This window comes from Dreissena polymorpha, chromosome 8, assembly GCF_020536995.1.
Source record: "Dreissena polymorpha isolate Duluth1 chromosome 8, UMN_Dpol_1.0, whole genome shotgun sequence".
NCBI classification, from domain to species: Eukaryota; Metazoa; Mollusca; class Bivalvia; order Myida; family Dreissenidae; genus Dreissena; species Dreissena polymorpha.
In genome coordinates, this window is record NC_068362.1 from 41,299,412 (window position 1) to 41,326,137 (window position 26,726).

At 38.1% G+C, this 26,726-nt stretch overlaps 2 protein-coding genes across 4 annotated transcripts; one reads left to right on the plus strand and one right to left on the minus strand.

Annotated features, from left to right (window-relative positions):
• Positions 1-263: 263 nt before the first annotated feature.
• LOC127841694 (xyloside xylosyltransferase 1-like) lies at positions 264-3,445 on the minus strand. The gene is made up of 2 exons (XM_052370756.1): positions 3,001-3,445; positions 264-2,156 (listed from the first exon to the last, which is right to left on the minus strand). The coding sequence occupies exons 1-2, from the start codon at positions 3,430-3,432 to the stop codon at positions 1,467-1,469; spliced, it is 1,122 nt and encodes a 373-aa protein (XP_052226716.1). The 5' UTR covers positions 3,433-3,445; the 3' UTR covers positions 264-1,466.
• A 314-nt stretch (positions 3,446-3,759) lies between these two features.
• Positions 3,760-26,449, plus strand: LOC127841685 (uncharacterized). 3 transcript variants are annotated; one of them, XM_052370743.1, is made up of 12 exons: positions 3,760-3,851; positions 9,144-9,363; positions 10,969-11,088; positions 11,417-11,915; positions 15,058-15,225; positions 15,956-16,197; positions 17,279-17,349; positions 17,803-17,826; positions 21,942-22,080; positions 22,776-22,872; positions 23,309-23,413; positions 24,250-26,449. In XM_052370743.1, the coding sequence occupies exons 2-12, from the start codon at positions 9,188-9,190 to the stop codon at positions 24,646-24,648; spliced, it is 2,040 nt and encodes a 679-aa protein (XP_052226703.1). In that variant the 5' UTR covers positions 3,760-3,851; positions 9,144-9,187; the 3' UTR covers positions 24,649-26,449. The 3 variants fall into 3 exon arrangements, with proteins under 3 accessions (XP_052226703.1, XP_052226704.1, XP_052226705.1); XM_052370744.1 differs by lacking the exon at positions 17,803-17,826; XM_052370745.1 differs by lacking the exons at positions 3,760-3,851; positions 9,144-9,363 and adding an exon at positions 9,492-9,577.
• Positions 26,450-26,726: the final 277 nt, after the last annotated feature.

Here is a 26,726-nt window from a genome sequence, read left to right on the forward strand (position 1 = left end):
TTTCCATAATAAACACCATGTTCAACAGATTTCTTTAAAAAAAGGTATTAAAAGATAATTACATGCCCACATTATCATTACTTTTTGGAAAACCATGACATTTCATTCCAACAAATAATGATAATGGTTTTAGAGTAAATACGTTTGTATACAAACAACAACAACAAAATTTATTCAGCAATACAGCTTACAATAAGCTTACAGCCTACAATAGTGAATATAAATATACTTCTGGTTCAGATGATTGTATTTAACTATTTATTTGATAAAAGAGGATGCAAACTATTAATTGTAATGAACTTGATTACAAGTCTGAAAAATAAAAATATTAGTGTTTATTAATTAATTGATTGAATGTAAAAACTTTATTGTGGATATGATTCTGACATATTAAAAAAGCTAATAGGTCTTAATCAACAATTTAAACAAAGTAAGAGCTCGTGTTATAAGGTACCCATAGAGCCATGCGTGAAACAAATAATATACATTCTTTCAAGTCTACACCCTTCCTTAAGATGACAGGAAGCACATGTTTATCACAGATCCATAAAGAATACATACAGTATACAGCTGTACATACTGATAACATATTTTGTCTGATAAATTTCATGTCACATCAAATTTGATTCAAGTGTAGACCAAGAAACTGTTGAATTTACCGTACATTTCTGTATCAAACACTGTGTATACCATAACAGTCTTCATGGTGCAATTTTTAATCAAATAACCTATATACATGTCCTTGCATAGAAACAGATATAGTATAAAAAAAAATCCAATAGCCTGACTATAAAAATATATATAACTTGAATAGTTCGTATGAAGACTACCATAATCAATGCCCGTGGGAGCCTTATATTTTCCTAATGGAAGATGTTCAATAAATTCAAAATACAGCCATAGGCATAATAATTAATACATACCACAACCAGGAAAAAAAATGATTCTGTAGCTGCACGTGCAAACATTTTAGCTAACTATTTATAAAGAGCATGTATTTTCATTGAATATTAAACTTAAACAAAAAATAAGCTATGATAATTTTTTTTAAATGAACAGGGGAAGCGTTCATTTGGGGATCCAGCAATGTTTTTGTGTGTCAATTTTGGGGCAAAAATTAGGCCGCATTCCCAAGCTCAATAGTATATATTTTTCCTTAATTGCTGCCAGAAATTCCTGATGGAAGGTTTAAAAACAACAATATTTATTAATCAGAATATAAGGTCCATCTCCCTATTCAGCTCAAGGAATTGCACTTAAGTGAATATAACATTTAAATCACTTTTGCCTTTTATTCTCCATTTTATAACAAACCACACCAAGTTTAGTCAAAACAACTCAATTTTCAAAACCAAAGGTTCCTGGCCAAATTCCCAAAATAGTAAAAAACACAAACAATATCAGGTAAAAAAGTATGCACATCCCTCAAAATATTTCTCCCAGAATACAAGAAAACCACCCTCCCTCTAATTGGTCTCCCACTCAAGCTTGGGGATTTGTGTATTACAGTTTCCGTGGTATATGTTGATGTGTCCCTCGCAGGTAAAATACTGATCAAACACGTCAGCGTAGCCATTATCTTTCCACCACGTGCAGAGCTGCCTGTTCCATGTGCATGGTAACACGTAGAACAACTCCATGTGCTCCACAGATATCAGTGTGTAGAAGTCTTGATCTCCCAGGTGACCTTTAAACATATATTTCTGTGACAGATTCTCTACAACCTGAGATGAAATGAGAGAGTTATAGAGCTGTGACGCTCTCATCTTGTCTAAATCAAGCAGAAGAACTCCGCTGTTAAAGCCTGTGGTTCCATTGGGTGGAGGTCCACCTACCATAGTGTCCTTGACCTTGTTTCTGTACATATGAAAGTTATGCCGATACACGGGCTGAGCATCGTTTGCTATGCCCATAATGTTGCTGCTTGAAAACTTATCAAAATGCGTGAACAATTCTGCAACATCAGCATTAAATTTCAGATCTGAATCCAGCAAGACCACTCGGTGCAGTTGTGGAAGGACTCTGTGTATAACTATGGAGAGGAAGAAGAGGGCGTCACTGTAGTATGCCCCAGGCTGATAGCTGAAGAACTTCTGCATGTCGGAAACTATTTCATGCACTTGTCTGGTGATTGAATCAATGTCTAGATGTTGAAGCTGCAAAACAAAAGCTGGACTAATAACCATTCAGAGATTTTTTTTACATGTGAGTCCTGCGTCCTGGACTCACAAAAACCTCTGGGGATGCAAAGTTTTGAATTATGTGAGTCCCAAAAATGAAATTTCTCAAAAAATGATATCGTTTAATATTTGAACTCATTCTTTCAATTCTGGGACTCATAGATTTGCAAGTAATCGAGTCCCAGGACTCAGATGAGAAAATTTGTAAAAATATCACTGAATATAGAATGGAAAACATTAAAGACCATGGAAAATTTGTAATTTCAGGGCTCTGACACTGTAGAAACTCGGAAAGGCTGAATTATGCTTGATTGGTCATTGTCGGCTCCGGTACTACTTTTGTTACGTATTATGTAACGCGTTCAATGACATCAGATTTAGTGTGGGAATAAAACTCGGGTAAAGTCTAATCTGGCCGGGTACATGTAAGTATATTTTCTGTACCCGGGTTATATTCAAATATACTTAAGAATGAGCAGGGTACATTTAAGTAGTTTCAAAGCCAACAATGACCAATCGAGCCTGAATCACAATTATGTTGATTGACATTAAATCAATTTATTATAAACATTGAATGAAACGAATAAAAAGGACAAAAATGAACCCAGCTAGTGTGTTTTTTGGATACTATTATTAATAATATCAAAACACAATATCAAGCCGCACATGGATTCAATCTTTCAATGGTCTGAAAATACTTTTTTAACAATTTAACAATCTATCTTCCATAATTATTTAAGGTCAGATCTTAATCATGGCTTACTGTTCAATGTCAAACAAACTTTGGTGGATTATTATGTTTAAGTCTTAAAGTATCTACCTGGTATTTGCTGGAATCTGCCGCCTCCAGAAGAATAGATCTGGCAATCTCCTTGCTTTTTTCATCTCCCAAAATATGAAGATTCACAGGTCGTCGCGCAAATCTGAACATTGATCGCACAGTTGTTTTAAATTTATCTTGAAGACCTGGGTTACTCTCAGCTTTGGTGAAAGTGATCATCACATCATGTCTCTTTTCAACGCCTGTGTCTTTCTCTGATTTAGTCTTAGATTCCGAAATTATTTTGTGATCATTTGTCTTAAAATTTTCATTTGGTTTCATAGATTCTTGCATATTTCTAAGGCCAGAAATTTTAGGAGAACTTGCATAGTTGTAGAAACAGTATACCCCAAATATAACTATTAGTAAACACAATACCTGGAGTATTTTTGAAGAATTTATCAGTTTAAAAGCCATCCTTAACAACCCCATTGTGAAAGTGAAAGCGGATATGCGAGCAACGCCTTTAATATGCGGATATTTGAATTATCCCATATCCATCCGGAGATCCTTAGTGGTATTTAGTATGACCGGAGATTATGTGGCATCAAACTTAATAAGCGGTGCATTTCGGTATTTAAAGTAAGTATGAAATTATGTTACTATGGCAGAAATATTTGTGTTTAAAACATAATGCTACCCTTAGCAGTATTTAAATGGCTGCGTTTTTTTTCCAAATTGCGAATGTGTTGATGAGAGAATATGGCTCCTCCGGTGAATAAACACCTGAATGTTTTTTTTTCAACAGCCAATCAGAAGTCGTTGTGATAGTAAACTGTAATGGCGGATAATTAAAACGGCTTGCTGTTGTAATTTCAAGTCAATGCATCCGCTAACAAGCCAAGAAAAAGGTATAGGAACATGCAATGTAAAATATATTTATGAAAGTCGAAACTTTTAATTAAACCATGAACGACTGACTTTTGGAAAGGTTTAGACGTTTTAAATGTCACATCGTTCAAGTTTGGACATGAAACTAGATTGTTTTGGCAGCTGTGTAAGTGGGTGGGGTGTGCATTAGTTGTTCTCCAGCGATTTTTTCCCTTCTTTATAAAGTACCCGAAAAAGGTTCTTTCCCCAAAAAGACTACAAAATTTCCAATTGCCGTCTGAAAAATATCCAAAGGGAAGCAGGGAATAATCCAGAATTTACTATTTTTGGGTCCATGAACTCGCAGATTTTAGACCAATGAGTCCCAGGCCAAAATTAATGAGTCTACCTTGAAAAAGAATGGGTCCCAAATTTTGAAAGATACCAAGTAGTGATGAAAAGATGTCTAAATCACACTATCTCAATAACTATACTTGCATTAAACTTTAAATAATCTCAAAAACTTGTTGAAACCAAAAAACCCAACAAATTCAGAGTTATCACTATCGTGTTTGCCTTCACATAGGCTATAACATTATCTGTTACATGAATGTAACCTGTTATAACATTTCAACTTGATTCAAATCGATGATAATGTTATTGTTAACATCCGAATTGCGAGCTTGATAATATTATTGTTTACGTCCCAATTGCGAGCTGTTGACCTACCATTATTAAAGTTTAGATTTGTTTGTTTTGGATTAAGCTTCAACACCTTATTTCGGAGGCATTTTTTCTGTATATTTATGACTAAGTTACACAAAGTTAAAATAGGTTTTCATTCGGGGACTCGAGAAAATATCATAACACATTCTATTTAAATGATCGATTCTAATTGGTTCGTACTATACATCAGCGGCTCGACTAGAGCCAATCAAAAGACTTGCTGGAGTCTTCAAGCCTCATTCGGTTAAACTCAGCGTTCATTGCTACACTTTTGACTTGTACACAAGATGGTTTGTGCTTATCGTGATTCGCGTATGCGTTAACGGATACAGTTCAGCAATGCGTCCGAGTGGACGCACATATTTCAAAACGATGCGTCTATTTCGATATTTGTGCGTCATAGTTGCGGGACTCATGTAGATTATTCCCTGGGGAAGGAAAATTTCGTGCCTTTTTTTCAAAAAAAATGAATTATCTGCAAGTTAACAAATAAAAGGAGCACTCACACTGAACATTTCAAGCCAAAATGAATGTAAATCAATATTTGAGTTGATATGTGCTATTGATACCAAGCAATTAAAAAAACACATAATTCCCACTTGGAAGATTTCACTGAGTTCACAGCGCGAATTTTCCAAATTTCAGGGTTTTTCGCACTATTTTGTCCCAATTGGTATGGTATTATGTACTTTTACCCAATTGGGGAAGAAAAATCACTGGTTCTCAAATGCTTTTAGCTTTTATGATTCATACATACCAGGGGTTTTTTCCTTCTTAGTGACCCGCCGAAAATCGGCCCTTTCCCCTCCGATTTTTTGTTCCCCTCAGCTGGTAAATTTTCCCCTAGATTTCATTTTCCCCTCCAAAAAAAAAAATATTTTATTTTTTTATTTTTTTATTTTTGTTAAACCTTTAAATATATAAGTTAACCTGATCCAGTGTAGAAAATAGACAAATATTGCATAATAAAATTTTCTGTTTCCTTGAATTTGTTTTAAAAACAGTAAAATATGCTGAATTGATTATTTAAGACTTTCCTTATTTTCCCCAAAAATCCGACGTTTTGTGTGTTTTTTTCCCCCAAAATCCTGCGTTTCGCGCGATAATTTTCCCCTCAAAAAAGGCCAGGCCCTTTCCCCAAAATCAGATAAAAACCCCTGCATACAGCTCAAAGTTGTTCCTTTCATTTCTTTTTTTCATGTTAAAAAATATATCTCGTGTATGTCTATAACATTGAGTTTAACTTATCTTGTGACACTTTGATCATCAGGTTTTACAAAAGGGATTAAGGCCATGAAACCTGGGTGAAGCATGCCAGAGGGCAATGGACCATAACTTTTGTGGAATTGGGTACTTAAATATGATCATGACAATCCAACACCATATTTACATTATAATGTACATGATCATGACAATCCAACACCATATTTACATTATAATGTACATGATCATGACAATCCAACACCATTTTTACATTATAATGTACATGATCATGACAATCCAACACCATTTTTACTTTATAATGTACATGATCATGACAATCCAACACCATATTTACATTATAATGTACATGATCATGACAATCCAACACCATTTTTACATTATAATGTACATGATCATGACAATCCAACACCATTTTTACATTATAATGTACATGATCATGACAATCCAACACCATTTTTACATTATAATGTACATGATCATGACAATCCAACACCATTTTTACATTATAATGTACATGGTCATGACAATCCAACACCATTTTTACATTATAATGTACATGATCATGACAATCCAACACCATTTTTACATTATAATGTACATGATCATGACAATCCAACACCATTTTTACATTATAATGTACATGATCATGACAATCCAACACCATTTTTACATTATAATGTACATGATCATGACAATCCAACACCATTTTTACATTATAATGTACATGATCATGACAATCCAACACCATTTTTATACGCCCGTATAAAATACGGGACGTATTATGTGAAACCCCTTGGCGGCGGGCGGCGGGCGGCGGGCGGCGGGCGGAAGGCATCACTTTGTCCGGACTCTAATTCAAATTGTATTCATCCGATCTTCACCAAACTTGGTCAGCAGTTGCATCTAGTTGATATCTAGGCCAAGTTCGAATATGGGTCATGCCGGGTCAAAAACTAGGTCATAGGGTCAATAAGTGCATTTTCAAAGGGGCCACTTTGTCCGGACTCTATTTCAAATTGTATTCATCCGATCTTCACCAAACTTGGTCAGCAGTTGCATCTAGTTGATATCTAGGCCAAGTTCGAATATGGGTCATGCCGGGTCAAAAACTAGGTCATAGGGTCAATAAGTGCATTTTCAAAGGGGCCACTTTGTCCGGACTCTATTTCAAATTGTATTCATCCGATCTTCACCAAACTTGGTCAGCAGTTGCATCTAGTTGATATATAGGCCAAGTTCGAATATGGGTCATGCCGGGTCAAAAACTAGGTCATAGGGTCAATTAGTGCATTTTCAACGGCGCCACTTTGTCCGGACTCTAATTCAAATTGTATTCATCCGATCTTCACCAAATTTGGTCAGAAGTTGTGTCTAGATGATATGTAGGTCAAGTTCAAATATGGGTCATGCCGGGTCAAAAACTAGGTCACGAGGTTACTTAGTGCATTTCAAGCATTTAGCATGGTGTCCCCTCTCTAATTGAAGTAGTTTTCATCTGATCTTCACCTAATTTGGTCAGAAGTTGTGTCTAGATGATATGTAGGTCAAGTTCGAACATGGGTCATGCCGGGTCAAAAACGAGGTCACATAGTGCATTTCAAGCATTAAGCATGTTGTCCGCTCTTTAATTGAAGTAGTTTTCATCTGATCTTCACCAAATTTAGTCAGATGTTACATCTAAGTGATATCTAGGTCAAGTTCAAATATGGGTCATGCCGGGTCAATAACTAGGTCTTAAGGACACTTTCAAGCATTGAGCATGGTGTCCAAAACCTTCGAACGGGCGTATCTTGTGACAGTTTGGCACTCTTGTTACATTATAATGTACATGATCATGACAATCCAAAACCATTTTTACATTATAATGTACATGATCATGACAATCCAACACCATTTTTACATTATAATGTACATGATCATGACAATCCAACACCATTTTTACATTATAATGTACATGATTATTACATGTTGTATAGCTTCCTGACTTTTCACTTGTCCACTTTTTTAGAGCCCTGTTAAAGTCAAACAAATCCGGTGTAATTAACTGTGATTTACCTTTTTTCAAGCTTCTTTTATCTAATTTGGTATTAGCAGTTTAATGTGCGACAAACACTTTAAATTTGGCTTCCTACATCACCGGGCGAAGTTCTGGCCCATGTTGCCCTCACGACTGATGTATTTTTTAAAAGTGAAATGTATCTTGTTCAAACCTTGATGTTTCCCTAGGTAACAAAGGACTAAGTGAAACATAAACATAATAAGAAAATTCCAAGACTTATCCTTATTTTAAAGCCTGAAAAAAAAGTTGTTTGGTTTACCCTCTTAACCGAGTCAAACAACTGTCTAGGATCTAAAAGAGAGCTTTCAAGTAAGCAAAAGACATAGACATAGAGCGGCATAAGAACCTACAAAAGTAGACAGGTACTTAATGTAGAAATGCTAACCATGGTATTGTCAGAGATATTCTATCCTACCGCAACTCAGCAAATCTTTTCTTATCTGTAAAGGAAAGAGTTGCATATGTGTCAAGTCTCACGGTTTTTGGCATGCAATGACGGTCTCATGCTGACTAAGTAATTTTTCACGCATTTCTTCACACACAAAAAAAATGAAAAAAGTTATGTTTGGATTTCATAAAATGTTGTATAATTACTAATTACCGAGACGGGCGGGCTGTTTAAGTGGTTTCTAATATAAATACCACATGTACTGGAATCTGTTTAACGGTGTTAATGTATCATTATCACCACGCCACCGGTGTCTATGTAAACAAAAAAATCAACTTCAAAATCTCAGCAAGTGGCTCACGGGCAAGAAAAAACTTCAAGCAAAAAAAGGTCTAATTTGAGAAAAAAAGTCTTAATTTTGCTCAGAAAATAGCCCCAAAACGCACCACAGACAATCTAGGATCAAACAAATTGTCCATGGGGACCCCCCTATATCTGGTTTCACTCTCAGCCACTTAAGACCCTTGACAGGTATGGGGTTGTGACAGCAGTAAGATCTAACCACTAAAATCTCTAGGCAGTTTTTTTTTCACTATTTTTGGAATGAGGCATTCTGCATTGGGAAAAATCGCGTTGTTACTAAAATTGCATCTTTTTTTTTTGTTTGGCTAATAGATCTAAATACTATAAAATTGAGAATGAAATTCTATTTTACATTAAACTTGCTTAGGTTCAAATTATAGAGCTGAATATGGAGATTTATTAGATGTTAAAATTAATTTAAAGCCAACTTTTATTTGTTAAACCTTCAATTTGTAATGTGAGGCAGTCATTTAGGAAAACTATATACTTTTGTAAGATAATTAGAATGGGGCCAAATTGTGGCCCAAATTTGACACACACAAAAACAATCCGCTGATATTATTGTCCTTCCAGGCTGTTAACATTCTACAATTGCTGTGACAACATCATCCCACGTCATGACGGCCACAGTGGACGACTCTCTCCGTGAGCAGAGCAAGCTGTTGCTACGGCGACTGAAGGACAAGCAGACTCAACTCCAGGACATCGTGAACCCGAGCGTGTCAGAGGAACCGACGGGGGCCAATGTGAAGTCACCTCCAAGTATTACCTACACCAGGCAGTCAGCTAAAAGGTGACACAAACAGTATATTTGAGCTTCGTTCTGGAAAAACTGGGCCTATTGCATTTAAGTGACGTCCCAGATTAGAATCTACAGCTGGCACAGTCCAGTATGGGACAAAACTCTCCGCTTGTATGGTGTTTTTGGTTTAAAGGATGTCTTGTCCGACGGGGGCCAGTGTGAAGTCTCCTCCAAGTATTACCTACACCAAGCAGTCAGCTAAAAGGTGGCAAAAACAGTATATTTTAGCTTCGTTCTGGACAAAACGGGGCCTATTGCATGTTGCATTAAAGTGACGTTCCAGATTAGAATCTGCAGCTGGCACAGTCCAGTATGGGACAAAACTCTCCACTTGTATGGTATTTTTGGATTAAAGGATGTCTTGTCTTTATGAAAATCCAGTTTAAAAGGAAAGTGTGGCCCACATGTGTCCTAAGTCTTCTCTGGGATACACTTTACGCACATTAATTAAGTGCTGTTTTCCCAGCAACCAGTTTTTCCTACCTTATGAAAATGTCTGGCTCCATTAAATCTTTTATTTCATGACAACATCTTGCACATTTTACATCATTAACCATCATTGTGGTTTATCCACAAACAAATTAATTATTTCATTAAATAAAACTGAATGCACAGTTTAGGACCCTGTTACTTCTGATTTGGTGTTTTAGGTGTATTTATTCTGTATCATCGAAGAGGTGAGTATTGGGACTTTGTTTTTTCTTTGGATGAGCCTTCGAAATATATTAAAATATCTCAAGCAATCATGTACAAGAACCTTGAATGTTTGTCTTATTATGCCCCCCTTTGAAGAAGAGGGGGTATATTGTTTTGCACATGTCGGTCCGTCCGTCGGTCCATCCACCAGATGGTTTCCGGATGATAACTCAAGAACGCTTAGGCATAGGATCATTTAACTTAATAGGTACATTGATCATGACTGGCAGATGACCCCAATTGATTTTCAGGTCACTTGGTCAAAGGTCAAGGTCACAGTGACTTGAAACAGTAAAATGGATTCCTGATGATAACTCAAAAATGCTTACACCTAGGATCATGAAACTTCATAGGAACATTGATCATGACTGGCAGATGACCCCTATTGATTTTCAGGACACTAGGTCAAAGGTCAAGGTCACAGTGACTTGAAACAGTAAAATGGTTTCAGGATGATAACTCAAGAATGCTTACCCCTAGGATCATGAAACTTCATAGGTACATTGATAATGACTGGCAGATGACCCCTATTGATTTTCAGGTCACTTGGTCAAAGGTCACAGTGAGAAATAGTAAAATGGTTTCGGGATGAGAACTCAAGAATGCTTACGCCTAGGATCATGAAACTTCATTGGTACATTGATCATAACTGGCAGATGACCCCTATTAATTTTAAGGTCACTAGGTCAGATGTCAAGATCACGGTGACAAAAAACGTATTCACAAAATGGCTGCCACTACAACTGACAGCCCAAATGGGGGGCATGCATGTTTTACAAACAGCCCTTGTTTATATTACGGTACCTTAACAATGCAATTAGTGTTATTATTTTTCAATTACTGTTTGTTACTTCACAAGGTGAACTAATAAAACAAAAGCCACATGATGTCTCATTGCAGGCCGCAGGTCAAGATCCCGGTTAGAAGGCTCGACTGTGATAGGACTAACCTCAAAGAGAAAGTTGACACATCGTTACAGAAGTCTGTGACAGAACGCTCAGCTGTGGAGGGAAAGGCCAGGTAAGGCTTACATATGGGTAGCTTTGAGAAAACTGCTCTTAATGCAGTCTGCACAGGCTAATCAGCTTTTCACTCAATCCAAAAAAAATCCCTTAGGTCTCACTCCTCAAGTGGAGACATGCAGGGTCCTTTCGGGGTGGGGTGGGGTTATAATGAAAACACAATGTTGATCAACTGTTAACAAAATATCTGCCCTAACTCGTTCACTTTACTGCAAAGCTTAACTTTACAAATGATTGTTTAATCCAGTTTTAAATTTCACAATGAGAGGTAATGTTGTTATGTTTTAATCTTAAATCATGAAATTCATATGCTGTTTTCACATCAGGTTGTGCAAACGTCAAACCCAATCAAAAGAAGACACGCACAAGAACTATCAAGACGACAATTGCACAGATCACAAAGAAAACTACATGGGAGCTCTGCCAGAGAAAAATGTCTGTTCTAAAATAATGGAAACACCATCGAACGAACCCCAGAGTCGAGACACAAACCCAGACCTGTCTGATCTCCGTAAAGACATTGAAGCAGAACATATGGATCAACTGAAAACCTTCGGAAAAATTTCTGATGATTCACTGTTTATAGAAAACAGGTCCAATGAAACTGGGTCAGGAGGGTCGGCTACACCTAACACGTTACGGAAGCGACGCATTATTGATCGGAACGTGCGGGTGAACGGGGTTCGAGACCTGAACGCGAGTGAGTTGATGAGAGAGGTGGAGGATGACTATACAAGGTTGAACTATAGTTACTCCAACGTGGATGATACTGACCTGAAGTTTCTGCAGGAGAGACTTGCACAGGCTGAACTTGCAGATACACAGGTAGTCTAGCGGAATTTTGTACGGGGAAGGGAAACAGGCTGAACTTGCAGATACACAGGTAGTCTAGCGGAATTTTGTACGGGGAAGGGAAACAGGCTGAACTTGCAGATACACAGGTAGTCTAGTGGAATTTTGTACGGGGAAGGGAAACAGGCTGAACTTGCAGATACACAGGTAGTCTAGCGGAATTTTCTATGGGGAAGGAATAGAAGAGAGCCTTTGCTGTTGAAAACCGTCTAAATGCATGTGCAAAGTGTTGTCCCAGATTACCCTGTGCAATCAGCAAAGGCTCATCAGGAATGACACTTTTCACTTGTGTTATATTTTTCATTCATTGTCTGCAACAATAACTTATGCACATGCATTAGACTTGGTTTTTTCAGAGCAAGGATCAAATAGTTGTTATTAAAAGGAACCAAAATGTGTTAAGCCATACTTGCCAGAAATTTTCAGGTCCGAATCGGGACATTCCATTAAAAATGTCGGGACATTTAACCAAAAGCTTGACACCTAAAACGATCAATCATGCCACCTTTACTGTACTCAGTAATCAGTATATTACTTACAAAACCTCATTTCTTGCAAAAAAATGATGATAAATGTGTTTTGGAATTTACCTGAAATAAACACACATGTGCACTATGCGAATGAATCCATGATGTGAAATTCCAGGGCATGCCTTTATGTCACATCCATTTAGGACAGAGGCATTTGTAATCATTCAACCCGATGTGCGCGCATCAAGCACTGTTTTTATTCAACCAATCATCAATTAACTCTAAATTTAGATTGATGCAATATGTGCAAATTATTTTCTGAAAATCAGTCAAAAACTAAAGTAAATATATGCAAAACATCAATGTGTATCGGTCAGAGCTCAATTTGTTTGATATACCAGATTGGTGTTTTGACAGAATATGTGGGGACAGTGGTCTAGTGATAGGATGCTGGTCTAGGGATCGGAAGGTTCCAGGTTTGAAACTCGCTCGAGGCACTGGATTTTCCGGAGTAAAGAATTAATCCCACACTTGCTCCTCTCCACCCAGGTGTATAAATGGGTACTTGTGAGGGAAATAAGTCAATGTGCCGTGGCTGCCTTCTGCGCCATATGTAAACGGACAAGCTAAATTCCAGTGATCGGGGGTTAATGTCGAAGTGGGCTGAAGATGCATACGTTATCAAAGCAGACTATAAACCGCACCTTTAACTTTTAACAGATTACCGCGTAATAATATCTTTGGACTTGATTTGGGCCATGAAATACAAAAGCAGTCTGCTTTTAATTCACAATGATGCATCTATCGCTAGCAATTAGCTACCCCTATCATAAACACACCATGGTGTGAAAGCCCGATAAAATCAATAATTTGCCAATAGATCGGTGATAAGGTGTCAAAAACAACACTGGATCACTCGACTTGTAGATATGGTTTGTTAATAGGGGGCAATAACGGGATTAGCAATGGTAGTTTAAGCCAGACAGAGCTTGATTATCGAATTTTATTGTGAACTTATAGAATGTAGGTCGTTTTTTACGAATGTAGGGACAAAGTGTGTCACATCTGGATACCCGGACAAACACCCCAAAAGCAGGACTGTCCTGCCAAGATTGGGATGTCTGGCATGTATGGTTAAGCACATTTTATGAAGTTTATCTTTACCAAAGAACCTTAAAGGGGCCTTTTCACAGATTTTGGCATTTTTTAACTTATTCATTAAATGCTTTATATTGATAAATGTAAACATTGGATCGTAAAAGCTCCAGTAAAAAATCAAGAATAAAATTAAAAAAGGTGGAGGATGACTATACAAGGTTGAACTATAGTTACTCCAACGTGGATGATACTGATCTGAAGTTTCTGCAGAAGAGACTTGCACAGGCTGAACTTGCAGATACACAGGTAGTCTAGTGGAATTTTGTATTGGGAAGGGAAAGAAGAGAGCCTTGCTCTGGGAAAATGGGGCTTAATGCATGCATGCAAAGTGTTGTCCCAGATTAGCCTGTGCATTCGGTACATGCTCATCATGGACGACGCTTTTCGCTTGTGTTATATTTTCATTTTTTGTCTGCAACAATAATTTCTGCACATGCATTAGGTGGTGTGCAGTACGCATCGTCAACTTATAGCTGGTTACCATCATAGCAGCCAGAAAACTTGATACCATTTTTAGCTTGACTATTATATATGAAATATATATAGTGGAGCTATCCTACTCACGTCGGCGTGAGCGTCTGCGTTAGCGTGCAAATGTAAAAGTTTTCGTACTACCCCATATATTTTCTTTGTCCCTTGACATATTGCTTTCATATTTTGCATATTTGTTTACCAACATGACCCCAACCTATAAACAATAGCAGACAACTCTATCAATTATTTTGTCATAATAATGGCCCCTTTTCCACTTAGAATATGCAGCAAATGTTAAAGTTTGCGTACTACCCCAACTATTTTCAATGTCCCTTGACATAATGCTTTGATATTTTGCATACTTGTTAACCATCATGACCCCAACCTATAAACAAGAGAAGACAACTGTATCAAGCATTATGACAGAATTATTGCCCCTTTTATACTTAGAATATGCATATAATTGATAAATCTATGTTAAAGTTTGCGTACTACCCCAAATATTTCCTATATCCTTTGACATATTGCTTTAATATTTTGCATACTTATTTACCAACATGACCCCAACCTATAAACAAGAGCACACCAATGTATCAAGCATTCTGACATAATTATGGCCCCTTTTACACTTAGATAATTGAACATTTTGCTTTAATTGCCACAACTTCTTTATTTATGATCACATTTTATTATTACTTTGACAAAACAAGACTTACCTGAATACCACAATTGATTCCACCCAAACAATAACCCACGCCCCTACCCAGAATCCCCCCCCAACCTCCCCCAGCCCCCAATTTTTTTTATTTTTTTTTAAACATCATCAAGTAAATAACCACACCCAACTGTTTGCTATTCTGATAGTATTCTTTGAAAAAAAATCGAATAAAATGCTAATTTTAGAAATTCAGCAGACGACATTTTAGCAGACAACAAATTTCCCAGCATGCAAAGGGTTAAAGGCTACTGTTGTACTGAATATCCAGGGGCAATGTGTGTCTATTTGTTTCCAGGACTGCAATGAAGTCCCTGTGCGGGATACAGACTCTGACCCGGAAACTCCCGGATATGCTCAGAACCTCGATGACCCGGCAAACTCCAGAAAGATCGCAAAATTCATTAGAGATACGAAGAAACCAAAGTCAATACTTCTCTCTAATAATACCAGCAGATTGAATAAGGTACCTTTATTGACTATTGTTTCGTTAGATAATTGATCATCCCCCTTCCCTAGTGTTTCTAAAATCACTCTGCTGCTTGTTAGCTCTCTGAAATAAAACAAGCAATTATTATCCTTATCTTTTAGGGTTTTTAGTATGACTCTGAAATAAATGCAGTTTAAAAGTGCTGATGAAACAACATTTTTTCTCAATGTTTAATTTTATACTGATTAATCTGACAAGATTACAATATCTGGAGAAAAAAATTGCTATGTTAGATAAAATGTGGGACAACAAATAGACAGGTCTGCAGGTACAAAACATGCACGTCAGAGAAAATTCCAACTTTACATGTCAAAATGAGGTTTTCCAGAGTCTTGTTTTAAGCCAAACACTGTAGCCTCACTCTGAGTAAACCTGGTTTGATACCTGTGTGTAAAGTGTCATCCCAGTATTAAAATGGGTAATCCACATAGTCTTAATCAGGAACAACATTTTCAGCTTTTATGGAATTTTCCATTTAAACAAAGTCTCTTCTAAGCATAAATCCAGGTCCAGCTGGAAGTGTGGTCAGCCTGGCGGATTGCACAGGCTCTGGGATGATAATTCATAAGATTGATCTGATTTAAGTCCATTTCACATGAGGCTCGGCTGAGACAACTATTTATGCACAAAGCCGTGTTTTTCCAAACTGATGCTCATGTTATCTATGATTTTTTCTGACAACCTGGACCTTGCTTCTTTTCCACAGTCCAGCACGGCCAATGCCAGCAGGGTGAGCTTCCGAAGTCCGTCACGCGATGCGTCCGGTAACCTCACATACGAGATGGACTCGTTCTCCAGACAGCAGCAGAGGATGCTGGGATACGATTGGATAGCGGCGCTCATTGAGAACGATCCCAACGCTGTGAACCAATCAGAAACGTTCTTCGATGAGTTAAGGGAGTTCCGTAAACTGAACATGCAGGAGTGCTCCAATCAGATGTACATGGAGTAAGTCAGTGAATGGGAGATTAAGTGTTTAACCCTTTCCCAATAAGAAGCAAAGTGAAAATGGCTATATGCAGTAAGCATAAAACCAGAACAGCCTGGGAGTAACTTGCAGTGTTTTCAAGTTTCATGCTGTTTTCTGCTTATGGGTATTTTAGGGTTAGAAATTAGGCCTTCAAAACTTGAATCTGTTAAGAAAGTTTTTTAATTTAATGTGATTTTCTCAGGGACTGTGCACAGGTCAAAATGGGCATCAGAGCAAGAAAGGGTTAAGTGATAAGTTGTTGAATATTATCACTGTAAGCTTTCGTTTAAAAGCTATCAGTGTCTTGATGCAGAATGGTATATAGTGAGTCTCAATGTGGGAAAACTGGGATGAATACATGTGTGTAAAGTGTTGTCCCCGATTAATCTGTGCAGTCTGCACAGGCTCATCAGGGATGACACTTTCTGCCCAAACTGGATTTTGTTAAGAAGAGATGTCCTACAAAATGAAGGACAGTAAAGTCTGTTTTTTTATCAAAATCATGTGAACAAATAAAATCAGTTAGCTGTGTGTAACCACAAGCACATTGCTAGTTCAAATCTAATCTAATCTTTAATTATAAACAATCAGTTCAGTTTGAGTTGTCTCCCTTTATCAGACTTGTTTTTCACATAGAAAACCGGTTTTGTGACAATTTTGTCCCTTGTTATTTGTTAAGATCTCAAATTCGCCCACTGACAAAAAAGGAAATTTAATGCCTGACAAACAATCCTGGTTTTACAGTAATACCTTGCAGGAATCTTTAATTAAATCAGTCATGCTCAGGGAAAATGGGACTTAATGCATGTGCGTGAAGTGTCGTCAAAGTTTAGCCTTTGCAGTCTGCACAGGCTAATCAGGAATGACACTTTCAGCTTAAACTGGATTTTTGCTAAGAAAGAATTTCCTTTAAACAAAAAAATCCATAACAGCAGAAAGTTTTGTTTCTGATTAGCCTGTATGGACTGCACAAGCTAATCTGGGTCATTATCCCAGACCGAGGCTCAATTTCCTGTTACATGTTACAAACCCTATGTCATGTATCATGTTCCAATTCAGTGGACCCCAGGAATTGTGGGAGCACCCTGAGAGGGAGCCAGAGCCTGTGCAGCGAGCTCTAGAGGAAACAAGTAGGTTACACATCACTTATTTATAGTTAAATGTTTCTTCATGTGCAGTGCGTTTCTTCGAAGAAGTTTGCATACAACAGTTGCAATTTGTCGCCCGTCTGGCAACGGTCAAGGCCACACTATGGACCAAAGTTTAAACATGTGCATTAATCATCTTGTTAAATGATTTAAGGCATAATGGACAATTATGACTGGGCTTTTGGTTACCCTGTCTAGGGGTCAAGTTTCTAGCTATATTTTAACACATTCTCTAGACGTTGAAGTTTATTTAATTCGTAACTGTAATACATGGCTATGTCTTTTTGTGGACCAAATATTGTTCAATAAAACTGCTTTTACCACTTTAACCAACCTATTTCTGTTGTACTTATTGTTCTTCACATAAACAAAAACACTTATGGTTATTGTTTGTGAAATCTCGTTCACTGTATTGTTGTTTATGATGTTGTGCAGGAAATAAAGATGGACCCATCCCAGGTAGTTTAGCATGGAATTAACAGTTTACAATCTTTGTACATTTTTGTTTAACCGTTTAAGCCATGCTCTGGGAATAAGGGGTTTAATGCATGTTCATAAGTGTCGTCCCAGACTGCACAGGCTTAAAAGGTATCACACTTTCTGCATAGGGAGGCTTTTTTTTTGTACAGAAAACGAAAAATTCTATAAAACTGGAAAGTGTCGTCCCTGATTAGCCAGTGAAGACTGGGATAAAACTTTACCCACATGCATTTACCAACAAGTCCCATTTTTCCCAGAGCGCATCTCATTTATATGTGCATTTTTAAGTTATTTGGTTACCATGGTTATCAATATTTTAGATTCTGTTTATAAAGTGGTTATTGTTAACTTATTCCTTTTCTTCAGATTTATGGGTAAAAGTTAAATGTCAAGGTCATGATTATGATGGGAGTCGCATTCTGGGTGGGCTTAATGCATGTGCGTTAAGTGTCATCCCAGATTAGCCTGTGCTATCTGCATTGGCTAATCAGGGACCCCACTTTCCGCCTAGCCTAGATTTGTATGCCCCCCTTCGAAGAAGAGGGGATATATTGTAGTTTATGAGAGAATTCTTTAAAACGAAAATTATATAAAAGCGGAAAAGTGTTGTTCCTGATAAGCCTGTGCAGAGTCTACAGGCTTATCTGGAAAGACACTGTATGCATATGAATTAAGCCAAGTATTCCTGGAACACAGACAGACTTATCTGGGAAGACACTGTACGCACATGAATTAAGCCAAGTATTCCTGGAACACAGACAGACTTATCTGGGAAGACACTGTATGCACATGAATTAAGCCAAGTATTCCTGGAACACAGACAGACTTATCTGGGAAGACACTGTATGCATATGAATTAAGCCAAGTATTCCTGGAACACAGACAGACTTATCTGGGAAGACACTGTACGCACATGAATTAAGCCAAGTATTCCTGGAACACAGACAGACTTATCTGGGAAGACACCGTACGCACATAAATTAAGCCAAGTATTCTTGGAACACGGCTCATGGGTAGGGTAGGGTTGGCAGTTGGTTGCTCAAGAAAAATGTTGTCGGATGTTACTTAGATTCAGTTATTAAAGGATCAGGCTATTATTATTACTATAACTAATTATGGTTTACTGTATTTCTTGAAGTGTGCTTTATTTTTTGTAACAAATCATTACCTATAGATTTAGTATTATTGCTGATTTTGATTATGCATGTATTAATATATGTAGAAATAATAATAAGCATGATTTATTGATGATAAATAATTTAATGCACAATTTAACAAAGTTTTTCATGGAATGTAAACTATTGTATAAGAAAATCTTTGTAATTGCCAGTCATTCTCACTTGTCTTATTTATAGATGTCTTATTAATTTGTTTAGTTAAACATTCACCATTCAAGGGGGAATAAGACAAATTAGATATTTTCCTTTAAAAAAACAGTTAAGTTTGGCAGTTTAACATATTTTATCTGTCTGATTGATAAATTTTCATTATAAACACCTAGCATGTTACATCAGTATTAAATATCTCCCATTTACCAGAATCCCCTATTGACTGGCATTTTTGCATGTTCCCTGTAGCTTCCGATTTAGAGGTTTTCACTATGTTTCTTTTGCAGAGGTGAAGCTTTAATGCATGTGCAGAAAGTTTTGTCCCAGATTAGCCTGTGCAGTTTGCACCGGCTAATCAGGGATGACACTTTCTGCCTAATATAAATATTCAAAAAGAAGAAACTTCCTTTAAACAAAAAATAACAGCGGAAAGTGTCGTCCCTGATTAGCCTGTGCAGTGCAGACTGTACAGGCTAATCTGGGACGGCCACCTTACGCACATGCATTAAGCCCTGTTTTCTCAGACTGTACAGGCTAATCTGGGACGGCCACTTTACCCACATGGATTAAGCCCTGTTTTCTCAGACTGTACTGACAGGCTAATCTGGGATGGCCACTTTACCCACATGCATTAAGCCCTGTTTTCTCAGACTGTACAGGCTAATCTGGGACGGCCACTTTACCCACATGGATTAAGCCCTGTTTTCTCAGACTGTACAGGCTAATCTGGGACGGCCACTTTACCCACATGGATTAAGCCCTGTTTTCTCAGACTGTACTGTACAGGCTAATCTGGGACGGCCACTTTACCCACATGGATTAAGCCCTGTTTTCTAAGACTGTACAGGCAAATCTGGGACGGCCACTTTACGCACATGCATTAAGTCCTGTTTTCTCAGACTGTACAGGCTAATCTGGGACGGCCACTTTACGCACATGCTTTAAGCCCTGTTTTCTAAGACTGTACAGGCTAATCTGGGATGGCCACTTTACGCACATGCTTTAAGCCCTGTTTTCTCAGACTGTACAGGCTAATCTGGGATGGCCACTTTACGCACATGGATTAAGCCCTGTTTTCTCAGACTGTACTGTACGGGCTAATCTGGGACGGCCACTTTACCCACATGGATTAAGCCCTGTTTTCTCAGACTGTACAGGCTAATCTGGGACAGCCACTTTACCCACATGGATTAAGCCCTGTTTTCTCAGACTGTACAGGCTAATCTGGGACGGCCACTTTACCCACTTGCATTAAGCCCTGTTTTCTCAGACTGTACAGGCTAATCTGGGACGGCAACTTTACCCACATGCATAAAGCCCTGTTTTCTCAGACTGTACAGGCTAATCTGGGACGCCACTTTACGGACATGCATTAAGTCCTCTTTTCTCAGACTGTACTGTACAGGCTAATCTGGGACGCCACTTTACGGACATGCATTAAGCCCTGTTTTCTCAGACTCTACAGGCTAATCTGGGACGGCCACTTTACCCACATGGATTAAGCCCTGTTTTCTCAGACTGTACAGTCTAATCTGGGATGGCCACTTTACGCACATGCATCAAGCCCTGTTTTCTCAGACTGTACAGGCTAATCTGGGACGGCCACTTTACACACATGCATTAAGCCCTGTTTTCTCAGACTGTACAGGCTTATCTGGGACGGCACTTTACGGACATGCATTAAGCCCTGTTTTCTCAGACTGTACAGGCTAATCTGGGACGGCCACTTTACGGACATGCATTAAGCCCTGTTTTCTCAGACTGTACAGGCTAATCTGGGACGGCCACTTTACGGACATGCATTAAGCCCTGTTTTCTCAGACTGTACTGTACAGGCTAATCTGGGACGCCACTTTACCCACATGGATTAAGACCTGTTTTCTCAGACTGTACAGGCTAATCTGGGATGCCACTTAACTAACATACATTAAGCCCTGTTTTCTCAGACTGTACTGTACAGGCTAATCTGGGATGGCCACTTTACCCACATGGATTAAGCCCTGTTTTCTCAGACTTTACAGGCTAATCTGGGACGGCCACTTTACCCACATGCATTAAGCCCTGTTTTCTCAGACTTTACAGGCTCATCTGGGACGGCCACTTTACACACATGCATTAAGCCCTGTTTTCTCAGACTGTACAGGCTAATCTGGGACGGCCACTTTACGGACATGCATAAAGCCCTGTTTGCTCAGACTGTACAGGCTCATCTGGGACGGCCACTTTACGCACATGCTTAAAGCCCTGTTTTCTCAGACTGTGCAGGCTAATCTGGGACGGCCACTTTACGGACATGCATTAAGTCCTGTTTTCTCAGACTGTACAGGCTAATCTGGAACGGCCACTTTACGGACATGCATTTAGCCCTGTTTTCTCAGACTGTACAGGCTAATCTGGGACGCCACTTTACGGACATGCATTAAGTCCTGTTTTCTCAGACTGTACAGACTCATCTGGGACGGCCACTTTACGCACATGCTATAAGCCCTGTTTTCTCAGACTGTACAGGCTAATCTGGGACGGCCACTTTACCCACATGCATTAAGCCCTGTTTTCTCAGACTGTACAGGCTAATCTGGGACGGCCACTTTACCCACATTGATTAAGCCCTGTTTTCTCAGACTGTACAGGCTAATCTGGGACGGCCACTTTACCCACATTGATTAAGCCCTGTTTTCTCAGACTGTACAGGCTAATCTGGGACGGCCACTTTACACACATGCATTAAGCCCTGTTTTCTTAGAGCAATACTCATTTGTTTTGCAGAGGTGAAGCCATACATTGTGAATGAGAGGCTGTTTGCTGAGCCAATACAGAGAAGTCTGTTTGCTGGCTACGACTATCAGGAGACTGAGCCGAGGAAGGACAACGAGAAACCTACATATGAGGAGCCACGATTTGTCAGGTACAAAATGTATTGGCACAAGCAAGTGCATTTTTTAATATGCTTAAACCACCTCATGTCATTTTGCCCGGTTGATTAAAAAAGGTACCATGTGCCTTCTAATTTCAATGTCGCATGGAACCTTTTGGTATCAAGATCAAGGGGGCATTTTAATGTTTACGCATTGTTGAATTATGTTGTGCTTGCTATTGAAATATGATGCCCTACTGTCCCATATTAAACAAAGAGGAAAAATGCAAAGCATTATAGGGTAAAGTCATCTAATGGTTTGGTTGGAAATCTAGTGATACTGTGATAAGGTAAAATATAATGTGGTTTGATAGCGAAGCTATTGGAATGGTTTGAAATCTACTGGCATGGTAGCAAATGTATTGGTGAAGTTTGAAATCTAGTGTTGCGTAGGTAAGGTAAACAAATCTAGTGGTATGGTAGTAAGGCTATTGGATAGGTTCAAAATCAAGTGGTATGGTAGCAAAGCTATTGGATAGGTTGGAATTCTAGTGGTATGGTAGCAAAGGTATTGGATAGGAAGGAAATCTAGTGGTATGGTAGAAAATCTAGTGGTTATCTTTTAAATCTTATGGTTAGGTTGGAAACCCAGTGATTGTGTTGGAATCTATTTTTTAAGAAAGGGTGTTAATTTTGGTTTGTTACAATTATGTTTGAACTATTGACTATATTTATTGCTTATACAGGGTGAGTATCCCCCGTTCCACTCTGGCAGCACCAAGTCGAGTGAAGCCTCACCGTAGAAACAGTTTTGATGCTGCCGACTCCATGGCTCTCTCAAAGGTACAGTGGCTCAATAAATATGAACAGCGCTATGGGAAATCAAGGCTTAATGCACATGTGTAAAGTGCCTGTGCAGTCTGTCTAGACTGGATTTTTGTTTAGAAGAGACTTCATTTAATGGAAACAATCTATAAAAGCAGAAAGTGTCCTCCCTGATTTGCCTGTGCAGACTGCAAAGGCTGTTCCTGGATGACACTTTGCGCACATGCATTCAGCCCATTATCTCAGAGTGAAACTCATATTTATTGAGCAACTCACTGGCAAGGGATTCAAGTTTTCTTGTGAGAACATTAACTTACACAAGTATTTTATTCATACCCACCTCATTCTATTTGTCCAATCATTATTTGCATTTTTTCTCTATTTAGTTTGAAAATAGCTAGAAATGGATTATTATGAGTTTTGACTTGACTGGTATGCCATTACCATGTTACAGCACTGTATGAAGGGGTGGAACAGCACACAGCCGTCCATGATGCCCGCCTCCCGGACCATTGGTCTCCGTGACGACACAACAGCACTAAAATCAGCTGTTAGAACGGTGAGAGAGTCTGTTCTGTCTGTAGTAAAAGAAAGTATTTTCTCTCTTTACATGAATGCATAGTGTATATTGTTTAAAACATGTATTGATGTAAAATCATTCAAAGTTAATACTGTAAAATATAACTGATATAGTGTGTATGGATCTTTTAATCAGACCTAGGTTGGGATGGCATGTTTAATTAAATTGAAGGTAAAGTAAATTAATTGTAGGATGTTGCAAACTTTGTTTTGTAATTTGGCTACTTTTAAATAATCAACAAAAGCTGAGTGTGATGGCAACCAACAAAGTCATCTTTGTGATATTGCATGGTGATCTTTGTGATATTGCAAGGTTGTTATTGTGGAATTAGGAAGTCATCTTTGAGATATTAAGGTTATCACTTTGATATTGCAAGGTCATCTTTGTGATATTGCATGGTGATCTTTGTGATATTGCAAGGTCGTTATGGTATTTTTATGCCCCCAAAGGATGGCATATAGTTGTTGAACTGTCCGTCAGTCCGTCCGTCTGAAAACTTTAAAATTACTCATAACTTTTGCAATATTGAAGATAGCAACTTTATATTTGGCATGCATGTGTATCTCATGGAGCTGCACTTTTTGAGTGGTGAAAGGTCAAATATAGCTTTAAAGCGGTGCAGAAGGGGGCATTGTGTTTCTGACAAACACATCTCTTGTTTGTTTTAAGAAAGTATTTTCTTATCAAAAATCAAGTTTAGAAAAGTTTTGTCCCATATTAGCTTGTGGGCATTGCACAGACTAGTGTAGTTGAACACTTTATGCATTAAGGCCAGTTTTCCCAGAATGAGACAAATGTGTTTCCCATCATTACAGACACTAGATGATGCCGAGACTCTAGCCGCCAACTTCCCGTACGAATGGAACGCCAAGGAGCAGTCAATCAGCCGCCCCCTTCCTCGCCCCACCTACCGACCTGAAGCCAAGTATGCAGACAGCACCTGGCCCAGCGCTCTGAAAGGGAACGTTAAGGGTAGCTACTCTGGCGCTTACAAAGGGGACATAAGTGCGTACAGAAGTGACACTACTGGGTTGAAGGGGAACATAAGCAGTAGCTACACGGGGGCATACCCAGGAGAAAGTAGTGGAAGTTACCTGCAGGCTTCAGATGGGTTGCAGAGAGCTACGGATGAACTCTTAAACTCTACCTACTCGCTAATGTACGAGATGAAGAGATTGAAACACGAGCGCAGTGACAACCCCATACTATTGTAGATTTACCTGCGTCTATTTGTACTATGCCCATATGTGATAGATATTTAAAATATGATTAATTTATTTTTATCCGATATTTTTGTTTCTTGGACAAGATGATACTTTTGAAGGCATAAGTTTTGTGATATTAAGGAGATGAAGTGTCATGCAAAAATGGGTCTTATGCTATATGCAGGCAGCGTCGGTCCATACCAGGCTGCCAATCGCTCAGTCTGGTCAGGGTCTTACCTGCCCCCTAAAGATAACGTGAAACCTTTTGTGACTTTCCAGCAGAAAGAAAAGCTCCTGAACAGACCGTGAGAATATATCATCATAAGACCCATATTTGCATTACGCTGATCAAGTTATGCTTACAGTAATTCTAATGGAATCTATTTGCAAATATTCTTATAGTAGAAAGATTAAGTAGTTAGTTAGCCATTATATTTCTTTTTGCATTTAGTCCACTCTTATTGTTCAATGGTAAACCAATTAGTATTATATGCCTTTCATTTTGTAAAGAGATTACCTGATAATTTACTTGTGTGCCAAGAAATCTAGGTAAAATTCCATTTTGTCCTGCTCCTGACATATCAGTGTGTAAGCTTCTCATATACGTGTATGCTGGTGTTGAGACATTTACGAAGGTTCCTTTGTCAACCCATTTATGCCAAGTGGACTCTCCCATCCTTCTTAATTGGATCAATTTATTTCCAAAATTAGGGATGTCTAGTATATTTATTTCTATATTTAGAATACTTCTTACAGAAATTTCTTTAAGCAAACAGCGCAGGCCCAGATGAGACGCCGCATGATCGCCGAATCATGCGGCGTCTCATCTGGGATCAATATATTTCCAAAATTAGGGATGTCTAGTATATTTATTTCTATATTTATAATACTTCTTACAGAAATTCCTTTAAGCAAACAGCGCAGGCCCAGACGAGACGCAGCATGATCGCCACATCATGCGGCGTCTCATCTGGGTCTATGCTGTTTGCCAATGCCTTTTTTCAGGACTCTAGGCATACATGAGTTAACATCAGTTGCACAAGACCTGTAAAAAGTGAATGAAGTGTGTTAAATAATAATTAATTGTTATGTTAAGTGTTTACTTTGAGTAACACTTTTTCTTATATTTTTATAACTTGCAAAATCAGACAAACAGTTATGTCTTAATACTAAGATCTCATGCTTTTATAAGAATTTATTTCTGGTCAAATTAAATGCTTCCATAATTCTAATTCTCCAGTACTTTTGAACGAAATTTACTTATTTAAAATGTGTATACAGATTACCAGCTGATCATTGAAAATGATGTGTTAGTTAATTAATATTCATTTACATACTAGTGTGTCTAGTTCTGGGAAACTGGGGTTTAATGTGTCTTGCCAGATAAGCCTGCGCAGCTAGCACAAGAGAATCAGGGTAACTTTCCATCTAAACTGTAATTTTGCTAAGAAGAGACTTTCTTTCAAAGAAAAGAAAATGTGCATAAAGTTTTGTCCCAGATGCGGGCTGCACAGACTAATCTTGGTCGACACTTAACACATGAATTAAGCCTTGTTTTCCCACGCTTAGGCTCAAATACATTAAGATTGTATGGGCATTGTCTGCAGTTTCAGGTTTTAGATGCTTTTTATCAAAATCTTCAGAATTGAAGTATCAGTTGTGTAGAAGAACATAACAATTTGTTTTGCTATATTGTATACACCAAGTAATCATTAATGATGTTTTGTGATGTACGTATGGATATATAGGTTGTAAAGTCACAAAATATTTTTTATATTTAGTATGGTTTTAAATAAATAAATGAATAATATTCTTGTTTCTCTTTATGTTCAGAGTTACTTACCAATTTTCTTATGGGTAAAATAACTTTGGGGAACAGAAATACATACAAGCAAACAATGTTACTTTTCGTTGATTTATTTTATTTACAAGAGAATAAATATTCTATTAAAATGTTGATCAAGAAATGTAGACTCAACACCCTTAAATGTGTCGCGCTTTGTGAAAAGAGGGTTTGATGCATGTACATAAAGTTTATTCCCAGTTTAGCCTGTGCAGTCCGCACAGGCTAATCAGGGCCACGCTTT

What these genes read in the sequence shown, in the direction of transcription:
- LOC127841685 (XM_052370743.1), top strand. Translation starts at nt 9,188, where the DNA reads ATGACGGCCACAGTGGACGACTCTCTCCGTGAGCAGAGCAAGCTGTTG. An exon ending in GAGGAGCCACGATTTGTCAG is followed by an intron (nt 22,081 to 22,775) that starts GTACAAAATGTA and finishes TTGCTTATACAG; the next exon opens with GGTGAGTATCCCCCGTTCCA. An exon ending in ACTCCATGGCTCTCTCAAAG is followed by an intron (nt 22,873 to 23,308) that starts GTACAGTGGCTC and finishes ACCATGTTACAG; the next exon opens with CACTGTATGAAGGGGTGGAA.
- LOC127841694 (XM_052370756.1), bottom strand. Translation starts at nt 3,432, where the DNA reads ATGGGGTTGTTAAGGATGGCTTTTAAACTGATAAATTCTTCAAAAATA. An exon ending in CAGATTCCAGCAAATACCAG is followed by an intron (nt 2,157 to 3,000) that starts GTAGATACTTTA and finishes TTTGTTTTGCAG; the next exon opens with CTTCAACATCTAGACATTGA.